The sequence below is a fragment of the Rana temporaria genome, chromosome 1 (assembly GCF_905171775.1).
Source record: "Rana temporaria chromosome 1, aRanTem1.1, whole genome shotgun sequence".
NCBI lineage: Eukaryota > Metazoa > Chordata > Amphibia > Anura > Ranidae > Rana > Rana temporaria.
Window position 1 is genome coordinate 99,829,467 of NC_053489.1, and position 13,006 is coordinate 99,842,472.

General features: G+C 44.7%; 1 protein-coding gene across 2 annotated transcripts in view; it reads left to right on the forward strand.

Moving 5' to 3' along the window:
* Positions 1-13,006, forward strand: part of POC5 (POC5 centriolar protein) — a 70,425-nt gene that overhangs the window by 53,991 nt on the left and 3,428 nt on the right. Inside the window, exons 10-12 of one of the 2 annotated variants that reach the window (XM_040341203.1) lie at positions 396-544; positions 6,138-6,251; positions 12,472-12,651. In XM_040341203.1, coding sequence (XP_040197137.1) covers positions 396-544; positions 6,138-6,251; positions 12,472-12,651 — 443 coding nt within the window. The remainder of the gene's footprint in view (positions 1-395; positions 545-6,137; positions 6,252-12,471; positions 12,652-13,006) is intronic. The other variant, XM_040341212.1, reaches the window with a different exon arrangement.

The window sequence follows — 13,006 nt, forward strand, 5'->3', positions numbered from 1 at the left end:
AGCACTAGCAGTCTGAGACTTCACACAGTATGGGAAGAAAACGTAATTATGACATTTACACATCCAGGAAAAACATGTTGTCACACCCCTTCTTTAATTCTGTGTACACACCTCATTTACGTCTTTATCCTCTTTCCTGGTACTCCTACAGACCCACCTTTTTTCTTTGCATAATGCCGATGTATTTGAATGTGTTGTAACTTTTTTTTTTTTTTTAAACCTGTCTGCGGCTTGGGGACAATTTTTCAAAAGAATGGGTGAAATCTTTTCAGATGTCATCTTCCTTAAAAAAAAAACAATCTGGCTGCTCTCCTTGCTGTTTTTTATTTACTACCAATGTGTTTCAGATTTCTGGATATTTCAGTTTATTTAGTTACCTGAATATCTTTATCCAGCAGATCTTCCATCAAGGAGGGACGACCTTGGCTCTAATCCTTCTGTAACATTTCAGCAACCACCGGCTTCCGCTCCTCTGATCTCCTCCCAACACGATGTCCTCTCTCCTGTCCACTCTCCAGCTGGCCCCTCACCTTCTGAGCAAAATGTGAGTGGAAAGCTTCTGACTGGTTACATTTTCATGATTTTATAAAGTGTTCATGTATTTAAAGGCGTTATATCGTCTTAGCAATTAATAGCATGTAAACCGATATTGGATTGTCAGATATAACAATCCAATATAAGCAAACTTGAAAAATCTCCTTTTCATGTTGTGACTTTTGCCTGTCTGCTGGCCATCTCTTTCCACAACTTCGATATTCCCTGCATGCTTTGACCCTAATCTTCTGCTGTTTACTTTAATTTTCTAAGAACTACTTACATATCCTATAGTAACTTCCTGCCTGCACGCAGTGATCCCTGTATGTAATCTGTAGCTCAGAAGGCAGGATCTGTGAAATGTGTGACACAGCATTGATTTCTCATGGGGCATAGTGCAGCCTTTTTTAACTGTAGTTTGTTAGGGGTGCCGTGGCATCCTGATTAAGAAAGTGTGTTTGGATCAAGGTCTGTGTGCCACGGGGCCATTTTTCTGCTCCGCCAGTCCCAGACCTGTATAGATAGACCGGCAAAGCTTCCAATTCAGAATCTGTACACTCGGAGCCCGATCAGAGGAATGAGCAAAATGGTGGAAGTGTTAGGCGTCTTACTGAGTCCTAATCTCTCAGCCTCACCCTACAGGCAGCAGTGTAAACAAATCATTCACTCAACAATTTGTGTGCAGATACAGTCTGCATTTGGCACACAGGCTATGTATGTGTATGAATGTTTTTATATGCATGGATGTTTGTACATTATTTTTAATCCTGTAGATCAAAACAGCTTTTCCAGGATAACGGGACTGTTTTTTTTTTTTTTTTTTTTTTTTTTTTTTTGGGCTCATTTACAATAGGGACAAGGACTGCTGCACCTGCAATATGTGGCCCCACTGCCTGTTTTAACCCCCTAAATGCAGCACCACTGTGCTGCAACAGACTGCAATGCACACAGTAGCAGCAGAGTCTCATTCTCCCTAATGATTTACGTTCGGCAGGCAGTAGTGCCCACCAAACACGGGGGGGGTATTATTCCTGCCATGGTGTACAAACCCAGACGCTGCCATTGCAGTTGAAAGGTGGGAAAAAAATGAAGTTCAACGACATGGTTTTACCATCCTCCAACCTCACATGTGAGCGAGCCTTTAGGCTGGGTTCACACAACAGAATGCGGCGGCTCACAGCAGGAGTCCAGTGCGTCTCTATTTACCGTATCGGGTCCGATTTCAGCCCAAAGACACACAGGACTCCTGTGCAATTCTCACTGAAGCCGCAGCAGAGATATGTGAACCGGCTCCATAGAGAGCCGGTCACAATCTCCTGCTATGCAAATTAGAGGCAGGCAAATTTACATCCAATTCTCAATAGTGTGAGCCCAGCCTTGGACTGGAGTTCCTCTAGATTGAAAAACATTTTAAAGGAGGTCTCGGTTGAAAAACACTATTATAGTGAATACATGTCACAGAATGCATGGATGTAAAGCCTCGTACACATGATCAGTTTTCTCGACGGGAAAACTGTGAGGAGAGCTTTTGGCCGGGAATCCCGGCCGTGTGTATGCTCCTTGCAGTTTTTCCGACAGGGAAACTGCCCAAAAAACGCCGGACAAAAAGAGAACCAGGCAGACTTTTGTCCGGCGTTTTTTGGCAGTGCGGTATGGAGCATGCACACGGCCAGGATTTCCGGCCAAAGCTCTATCGCAGTTTTCCTGTCTGGAAAACCAGCCGTGTGTAGGGGGAAGACTGAACCGAGCAGGTTCTCGGCTTTCCCCTCGGGATTTCCGACGGGAACTTTTCCCATCGGAAATCTTGTACGTGTGTACGGGGCATAAGAGTGTGGGGATCTTCATAAAGTAACTTTACAGACTTCAAGATCATTTAGATTAATAGGAGTAGGCAGAGTTAATTTAAATACAATGAAGACTATGGTTTTAAATTTTGACTATAGATGGGCTTTAGTTTTTTATTAATTTACTATAATGGGTGGTAGCTTTGTGGGGGCCCTAGAGCAGAATATGCTCTCACCAGCCAATACAGCCACTACTGAAGCAGATCTAGAAGCTTCTAGAAATCATTGCTGTGTCTGCAAAGATTTCCATCACCCCTTCCGGTTAGATTAGGTGAGTTCACAAGCAGCCTCTTTAGGCTGGTTTACACCTTCACAAGACGCACTTGGAAATGTATGCATTTACATACATTACCTTAGGAATTAAAAACCCTCTAACACGACCTACATACTGAATGGTTGGTGTGATTATCTGCATTATACTTTTATAGACTGAAGTGCTTCTAAAGGTAACTTTCAGGCCTTCCAACATATCCCACTCCATACAGGCTTCTATTTACCTTTCTGCTTTAAAGAGATCCGATTGCCAACCTAAAAAACGCAGGTTAAAGCACAAATCAAATATTTAAAATTCTTGCATCGCGTTTGCCTTTCCATTGATAATTTTGTATTCACCTGTAATGTGCCTTTGAACTTGCTAAAAAAAATTGACTGGTGCGTTCCCTAGCACAGGCACCTTCCTCCACATCTTAGCCCTCTCTTATTGTTTTTGGCAGTGAAATTCTCTCTGTCCTCTGTTTCCCTCCCTACTCCCTATATAACTTTTTATGCAGCTGCCAGGGAAGGGATAACTATAGCGTGAGTCTCAGCTCAGAGTCTGCTGAGAATGCTAATATTAAAGATGTCCAAGGTGGCGGCACCCAGCAGGAGTTTCGGGGCTTTAAGATTTCTACACAAGGGGGGCTTTTACAGGTAAATAACAAACATAAAATAAGTTGGACATATTGGCCCAGATTCACAAAGCACTTACGCCGACCTATAACAAGTTACACCGACGTAAGTGCAAATGTGCGCCGTCGTATTTGTGCGCCAGAGCCACAAACTAATATGCACCTAAAAACAGGTTACACCCCGCCAACGTATCTTGCTTAGGCCGGCGTAAAGTGGGCGCACATTTGGGCTGGGAGCATGGTGCCGCTCCCATTGATTAGCCATTCAAACATGCAAATGAGGGAAATATGGCGATTCACGAACGTGCGTGTGCCCGGCGCATGCTACGCGAGATGCGCGTAAGTTGTACGTCCGGCGTAAAGGAGGTGCAACCCGGTCCCCCATAAAGGAGGTGCAACCCGGCAACAGACATGCTCAGGTCTGCACCAGGGAACACATGCCAGCGTATTGTGCGTTGGACGTGTGTCTGGCTGGGCGTAAGTTATGTTCACTGCGTACGCAGTGATCCGGCGTAGCATAGGCAGTTTTGCCGGCGTGGTTGTGAGCAGGCGCATAGGGGTGCGTCCACGTCATGGCGCATGACCACTTCGTGATACATACCTGTCTGGCGCTCGGGCCATCATTTGCATGGGGTCATGCCTCATTTGCATTGGGTCACGCCCACTTCCACCTACCCTGGCGTACGCCTTCGAAACCCAAAGCACACTGGCGCAGCGTTGGGAGCACTGGCTTGCTGAATGCAATGCTTGCCTCTCTGCGCTGTGTTGGCGTAGTGTACGGTGGTTACTCTACGGCGGTGTAATGTGCACCTTGCTCTTTGTGAATCTGGGCCATAATCTCATAGGAAGATCGTTTTTAAAGGGTAAATCCACTTTCTCAGAAGTTTGCACCAAGATACAAATCAGATTGTAGACATCCTCCTGAAACAAAAATGTTATGGTCCTAATGAGTTATTCACTACTAAAGGGATGCAGACTCTGCCACTCTCCTCCATTAGAACACTGCAGGTACATTAGCTGAACAATAACCTGAATCAGTATCTAAAAGACAGAAAATGTTAGTAATCCGCAGCAAAGTTTCCTAAAATCCCTGCAATGTACATTGATCACAAAGAGGTGACTGACTTTTCACAAATGTGGCATTACTCTTAAAAGAGAATATACTGAGTGGTGCTCTGTTTTGGCAAATAAAGTTAACTGACCCCCATCCCTAAACTTAAAATTTAGCATGAACGAAAAACATCCTCTATATGGGACTTTGATGGGGCAGTACTTCTCTGAGTCGAGGAGTAGTGCGATAAAAATATTGTTTTTTTGAAAAAGGTTAAAAACGAATAGGTCATACAGTACATAGAAAATGCAGGATGCAGATATAGCAATATGCAGTTGTAAACAACCATATACGCTATTGCAAAAAGTCACAACAGAGATAACCCAACGTGTTTCGAGTCGGTAGCAATTCTCTTCTTCAGGGGTAGGTGATTACAACAGGGTGAGAATACGTCTACAATTGAAAAAAACAAGCACTGTATAATAGTCATAATATCAGCCAAAACTTGCTTAGTTTTATGTTTAACAACTGACCATAGAATTTGCATATACAAGATCTTGCATCCAATTTAAAACAGAAATTGGAAATGCTGCAGCCTCAGCAATGACCAATTTGGGTCCAGAACAAAATTGGTGCATTCAGGATGAACAACCCATGCGGCTTGAGAAATTGTCAATTCTTAAAAGAGAATGGTATGGCAACAGGGTCCCTTTAACCACTTGTGGACTGGCCACCATACATATACGGCCTGTCTGCTCCCCTGCCATCACATATTGTTCTGGGAGAATGTCCTGGTAGATCCTTCTGTAAACTGCACACCTTTTGAGTGAGTGCACACGCTTGATCCTGTGATCACAATGTCATTGGACATCGCAGGCAAATCCAATCACAGGATGTATACACAGGTTGCCATTGGCAGCCATGTCTCTCACTAGCTGGCTGGTGATCAGGAAGCCCAATTGGTGTGTAAGAGAAAGGAGACCCTCCTGACCACATACCAGTGCCAGTGCAATTTAGCAACAGTGCACACATTATTAAAATACGCCCTGCTGTCATTTACCCCTGTACAGTATATGTCGGCTCCATCCTGTCCACGATCTTACCTGTAAATTAACCTAACACCTCCCTTATATTGCACATGTGTAGTAACCCCTTAATCTCCACCCTCCCACTGTATGAGATCTGTACATAAACCACTTCACCTCCTGATCCCCCTGGTGTATAAACTCTATATTTAATTGGGGAATTTATTATAACTGGGGCAGTCAGATTCTGAAGCAGCTGTGCATAGCAACCAATCAGCTTCTACCTTCACCTTGTTTCGTTAAGCTTTGAAAATGAAAGATAGAAGCTGATTGGTTGCCATACACATTAGTGGGCGGTAGGGGCTCTGTCATTTGACAGTTGTGTGATGGAGGTGGGGCTTAGGGCTGGGAGGGGCTGGGATTACATCAAGTTCCTTTTTCTGGCTGCACACAAACAATCTTTCAGTAGATCGCTAATGCCTGAATAATGTTACTAAACGAATGCGTTTTACTGCACACAACTTTTCTGCCTGAGGATAAGTAATTACAGGCTAGTGGTGATTTAACTCATAAGTGTTAATCTATAACTAGATTGAGCCTTTAGCTATTTACTACTTTACCGTTCATTAAAAAATTATCTATTGAATATTTAAATGATTTCATTTTAATTTATTGGTTATATTTTCATTGATCCAATTGTACTGTATATTTTATGGTAATTATTGTACTATGTTAAATAAATTTAGTGTGTTTTTTTTTTTTTTTTTTTTTTTTTTTTTTCTTTTTTCGATTTTAGTTTAGACCTCACTTTGGTCTATCAAGTATTTCCCATTCTAAGGATGATGGAAGCACTCCAGTTGTAATATCTGCTACTACATCTGGATCGAGTATATTATCCTCACAGAAGCTGGTAATGATTCTTTTAAACTATTAATCTGCTGCTCCAGATATCTTTTATATGATATAAAGCCAGATTCCTGTTATAGTCCTGTGTTCTGCCCTCAGCAGGGAATTTATCTGCACAGCGAATGCTCTTCCTTAAGCCTCGATCACACGATCGGATTTTACAATGGGAATTGTGTGATGACAGGCTGTTGGCGGAAAATCCGACCGTTTCTACGCTCCATCGGATAATTGTTGTCGGATTTCCCGTGGACAAATGTTGGATGGCAGGTCATACAACATTGTGCCCATCTGAAATTTTTGTCACTTTTTCCCCACAAATAGAGCTTTCTTTTGGTGGTATTTGATCACCTCTGGGTTTTTTATTTTTTGTGCTATAAAAGAAAAAACACTAACCATTCTGTAAAAAAAAAAAACTTGTTTCTGTCATATTAGCGGGTATTGCGGAGTATTGGGGTTATTGCAGAGTATGGGGGGGGGGGGGGGTATTGCAGAGTATGGGGGGGGTTATTGCAGAGTATGGGGGGTATGGGGGTATTGCAGAGTATGGGGGGTTATTGCAGAGTATTGATTTTATTGCAGAGTATTGCGCAGGGAAGGATGGCTGGATCTGTGACTGCATTTGTCACAGATCCAGCCACAGCAGCTGCTGCTGCCTCCGCTCTCCCCCCTTTCCTCTCACACTGTACCGATCGGTACAGAGAGGAGAGGGAGGAACCGGCGTCATGACATGACGCCGGTTTGTTTACAAGTGATCGCTCCGTCATTTGACGGAGCAATCACGTGGTAAACCGCCGCTATCAGCGGCGATTTACCGCGATCTGTGATGCGCCGGGTCGCTCACAGATGATTCCGAGAGTGCGCCCCAGGGGGCGCACGAGTGAAGGATTTTGGGAGGACGTCCTCCCAGAATAACTCCACCGCGCTGTAGACGTCTTTTGTCTATAGCGCGGTGGTAAAGAGGTTAATAATAATGGTAAACAGGACAAATAGGGTGAATCTCCTTAATGAGGGCACAGACAGCAATAACAACTGACAGATGTTCTAATCCCTCTCCACTCTATCCAAAATGAAAAAAAAAATGCCTTTTTAGTTGTACTTTAATGGGCAGGCTGAATGTTCCAAGTTGATTGATCGATCAACTTTGGATTCTCTTGCGATTATCGTCCGTAGCCACTAGCGATAATCGCTGTCTTCTCCCGGCAGGGATGGCTCCCCCCACCCCGCCAGGAGCAGACAATGGTTTGCCAGGAGGGATTCCCCTGTCAGAATTGTCTGTGTTGATGTGGGTATTGTTATGGCCTGCCTTAGTACAGATTGTATTCACTCTCCAGTTCACGACCATTTCCCACCCCCAGCGTGGAATCCATCTTTCTTGATTCTCTCAATAAGAACATTGATGCACCTGCCCCTGTGTGACCAGAATTGTGGAGGACAAGGCTGAAGAGTCTCAGAACAGGTCTCCAATCTTCATTCGTTGCCTTACACAAGATATTATTTGATGGGGTAAAGTGTTTTCTAGGTTTTTAAAATTTTGCCTTGGGTGCAACTCTGGGCATTCCTTCTCATAGGGCTTTTGGAAACTAGTAGGCATTTTACTAAAAACTGGAAATCTCTTTTATAATTGTAATGTAAATAATCTTATAAGCAAAAAATAGAACTGAACTCTGGTCACAATCATTTGAGATAGGTTAGGAGTTTTTTTTTTGCGCCTTCCTGCATTAAAAAAATTGACAGAAAATACATCTCCCATTGTGCTTCCATCACCACTGGTGGTGTAATTTTTTACTCTGCCCCCTCTGTTCTCATCCACAACCTGCTGTCTGTGATGCGGTTGCAGTTGTGTATTTTATGAATAGGGAAGTGTAGATGGGGATAGTGGGGTGACACCAGCCCTGATGTCTATCGTACCTTCAGTTCTGGTGTGAGGAGGGTGAAGGTGTACTATCCAGCACAATCAAAAGTCTTTTACCTGTATGGAAAAAAAGAAACCACAAGTTACAACATGGGGGAAGTAACCTTCTACAAATGCTTTTTAAAGCAGATGTCCGCTGAAAAAACAAATATTAAAAGTCCGCAGCTACAAATACTGCAGCTGCTGACTTTTAATATCGGCACACTTACCTGTCCTGGAGTCCAGCACTGTCCGCAGCAGAGAACGAGCAATCGCTCGTCACTCTGTTGCCCCCCCGCCATCCTCCGTGAGGGAACCAGGAAGTGAAGTGCTCCGGCTTCACTGCCCGGTTCCCTACGGTGCATGCGCGAGTTGCGCTGTGCCTGCTGATTGGCTCCCGCTGTGCTCTGGGAGCCGAGTGTTCCCAGAGCACAACGGGGGGGGGAGGAGGACAGGAGGTGACGTCCTGCCCGCAGACTGTGGCCGGAAGTGGGTGCAAATACCTGTCTTTAGACAGGTATCTGCACCCCCCTCCCCCTGAAAGGTGTCAAATGTGACACCGGAGGGGGGAGGGTTATGATCAGCGGGAGTTCCACTTTAGGGTGAAGCTCCGCTTTAAACCATTCAGACCTCTAACGTTCCAAGATGTTACCAGAATTTTAGCCATTGGGGACAATTAAAGATGGACACAAATAGGGACATATTGTCAGTGTTATATCTGTGAAGCTCTTCTCAGGACACAGGTACACAGGTCTGAACAGGTCTAAAACCCCTATTGGGCAGTAGTGTTAATTTTGGCAGAAAATTTCAATTTAGTTTTAGTCTTAGGACTAAAATGGCATTTTAGTTTTAGTCCCATTTTAGTCTTGTGCAATTGTTTTAGTCGTATTTAGTCGACTAAATCTCCAGTAAATTTGTGTCGACTAAAATAATTCTAGTCCACTAAAACGAATTTTAGTCATCTAAAATTGAATGGGTGTTAAATTGTAATGCATTATTTAAGCATTTCTCTACAATTTCCAAACTCATATACTACTGGAGTGAAAAATCTAATATGTTATTTATGTTATTGAGGTATGAACACGCAGACCAGTGTTAATTTTAATGTCAAATTTCAAATTCGTTTTAGTCTTGGCCCTTTAGCTAAAATGGCATTTTAGTTTTAGTCCCATTTTATGCTTTTGACTAAAATGCCATTTTAGTTTTATTGGTATTTTAGTCATCTCAATTGTTTTAGTTGTTTAAAATGGTATTAAGTTAGTCGACTAAAATGTTTTAGTAAAGAAAATTAACACTGTTGGGCAGACTGGTAGGGAATACTGTCCACCGGCTCTCCCCCCCCCCCCCCCCCCCCAGGTTAGGGCTGGTTGCACAAACTGTAAGCACCACAGCCCTATGGTGCTAAGGTCTTGCATAGTGGCAATTCCAGGGTTGACTACCCTCCATAAAAAGCCTGTGATGGAAAAAGGGCAAGTGTAAAAAACAAACAGGCCTTCAACAGGACAGGCTACTGTAATCCAAAGTTGAACCAACACAAATACTGCAATGTTTCTCTACTTGTCACGTAGATAAGGCATTTTTTTTCTTGTTAACTTCAAGATAGCTCAAAGTTCACATAGCAATAATATGTCTCCCAGCAGAACAAAACGTTTTTTTTTGCTTTATTTATATATTTATTTATTATAATCAAAGTTTGTAGAGAGCTCTTGAGCAAACAAGAACCAGGTGCCTGAACTCAATCTCCTCCTTCTTCATCCTCTCTGCAGTGGCGTAGGGCCTGTTCATTGCGTTCAGGGCGTGCGGCAGCCTCCCGGGCCGATTTCAAGGAAGTGTGCCTGCCTGTTAGCAGTGACCCGCAGCTTTGCAGTGTACATCGTTGCATACGGTAATTGTGGAGACCGCAAACGCCTCTTTACATCTGAGAACTTGGCCCAGTGTCTCTGCACTTCTGCAGAGAAGTCTGGATAAAAGGACACGCTGACGCCATTGAATTGAACATTGGCCCGCTTCCTGGCACATCTCAGCACTCCTTACCTGTCTCTATAGTGTAGGAGATGGGCTAGGATGGGTCTTGACAGTGAAAAATGGGGAGAAATCATCCTTCAACAAAGGAGTTTGGATCTCTGCCCTCGGTTTTCTCTGGCAGCCCCACAATACGTATGTTGTTGCACCTCAGAAAATTTTCCATGTCATCAGCTCTATTATTGGCTAGCTGATGGGCGACGTGGGCTTCCCGAGCCACGGGTGGCAATTTATCTTCAATGTCGCTTACTCTGCTCTGCACTGCAGTCGTGCATTCCCAGATCTTTTGAAGGTCCTTCCTCAGCAAGCACACATTCTCCCTCAGGCCCCCAAACTGTTCCTTAAGGGCTCTTTCACACGGAGCGGATCCGTATTGATACGCTCCGTTAGCCTGTTTGGCTCAGCGGGGATTCCTCCGTTAATCCCCGCTGAGCTGTCGGCGGACACCGCCCTGTCTCTCCTCCGCTCTCCCCTATGGGGAATCGGATGAATACGGACCGTCTGTCCGTATTCATCCGATCCGTTCCGCCGGACGGACGAAAAATAGTGTTTTCTTCCGTCCGCAAAAGCGGATCTTTGCGGACGCGGATGGTTGCGGACGTTAGCGGATGCATCATCCGCTAACGTCTGCAATCCCATAGGGATACATTACGGACTTGTAATAAACGGACCGTTTGTCCGTGCGTGTGAAAGGGCCCTAAGTGTATTTACTGAAGCTGTACACACACGCACTGCTCTGAGTATTTCAGCCAAAGTCGGTTGCTTAGGCTCCTCTGCATCAGGATCTGTAGGCAGAGAGTGGAGCAGCTCTGCATGGCTCTGAATGCCATGCTGTGTTTCCTGCATACTGTCCCAGTGTTTAATGTGCTGGCAAGGGTGATGTCTCTGCCGCCCCCCTGTGGTCTGATTCTAGTTTCCCCCTAATCCTTACCTTGGGTTTTCCGTGTCTTTTTGCTGCCGTCCTCTATAGCCTTCTTGGCACCCCTCGACGTGCGCTGTGCCAGGGCCGTGGCTGTGCCATTTTCGATTTCAGGGCCTGGGAAATCCTCGTTTTTTTTTTCCGCCATTCCGCTGGGGGCAGAGGGCCGACGGGTGGACCGGGAGGTTGACTGGGTCAGTAGCCAGCTGGAAAGCCGTCGGGCACCGCTGGATCGCTGCTGGGAGAGGATCAATAGCAGGTACTGGAGCAGACCTGTTGAGCCCCTTTCAGACGTGCGGACCGTATGTCCGCATTTTCATTCATCCGTTGCGGATGAAATAGGGACATACATTGGTCCCTATGTGATTGCGGGTGTCAGCGGATGACCATCCGCTGACACCCGTAATCGTCCACCTCCGCAAAGATCCGATTTTTCGGACGGAAGAAAATAGGGGAGAGCGGAGGAAAGACAGGGCGGTCCCTGCACCGTGTGCGGGGATCGCCCTGTCAGCCGACGGCTCAGCGGGGATTTTACGGAGGATCCCCGCTGAGCAAAGCGGACACACGGAGGCGGAACATTACTGATCCGCCCGTGTGAAAGACCCCTTAGACACACTTCATCTCGCATGCCGGTCCTGGCCACGCCCCTTTTTTTTAAACCATTCAAATGATGGTGTTCGTATTTTGGCTTTAAATTATTGGTCTGACTGCCAACATTTTTAATGAGCACAAAGTTTGCCTTGACTCTATCCCCTTTGTATTAAAGCCTGGAAGACTTGGAACCCCGATGAATATTTTTGCTGTTATTGGGCAATAAACCGATTGCATCAACTCTGACACAATTCTTTGTGTTCTGATGGCTTGTAGACTTCTCATAGGATAGGTATTTTTAATAGTTTAACCTGCTTGAAAGTAAACATTACATTCTTTTCTTTTGACCTTCCTTTACACGATGTGACACACACACACACGGAACAATATGTTATGTGTAGGTCTGCAGAGGTTATGTACACAGCAAGTATAGCTTGGTAAAAGGTGTGGCGAGAATTCTGCTCTAGGGCAGGGTAGGCAACCTGGGGCCCTCCAGCTGTTGCAGAACTACAGGTCCCATAATGCCTCTGGGAGTAATTGTAACTGCCAGCCTCGCAATGCCTCATGGGAAATGTAGTTCCACAACAGCTGGAGGGCTACTGGTTGCCAACCCTTGCTCTAAGTAAACGATTTTGTATTTTAATTGTCATTTACACAGCAATACTACCGGGAGAAGTTTTGGATGAAATTATCATTATTTGTGTTATAGTACCAATAAAATTATTACTTTGTAGTAGAGATTGTAGCATTGATGTGTTGACTTGCCATGTAAATATGACATTGCATGGTTTTGTATTTCAGCCAATGACAAGAATTGTAACATCAGCTCAGCAGAAGGCTGGAAGGACGATAACAGCCCGGGTGACTGGCCGTTCAGATCTAACACAGAAGATGAGTAAGACCGGGACCAGCATCACCTCTATGGGGGTCTCCCCGCCAATGAGCTCCATTGTGGTTGAGAAACATCATCCAATTACTCAGGTAATCTGATTTGTAGATACAGTACAGTACAGTACATTACATTAATATGGAAAAATTCCTATCACTTGCTCTAATAAGGATTCTGCAATGGTCTGTTTTGTGTGCAAAAACAATTGATCGAGTCGATTTGAGTCGGTCGACTTCAGTACAACCAGCCTACCAGGATTTTATTGTATGATCACTGCTGCTGGCTATAGCTGGCAGCAGCGATCAGTGTAATCTGATGGTGGGGAAACCTCCCACTGTCAGAATACAATGGTGCAGCAGGAGGTATTCCGCCATCAACAACTAATGAAGGAATCAAGCGATTTTCTTTCCTTCGACCCGTTTGCATAATGTATGGCCAGCCTAAAGC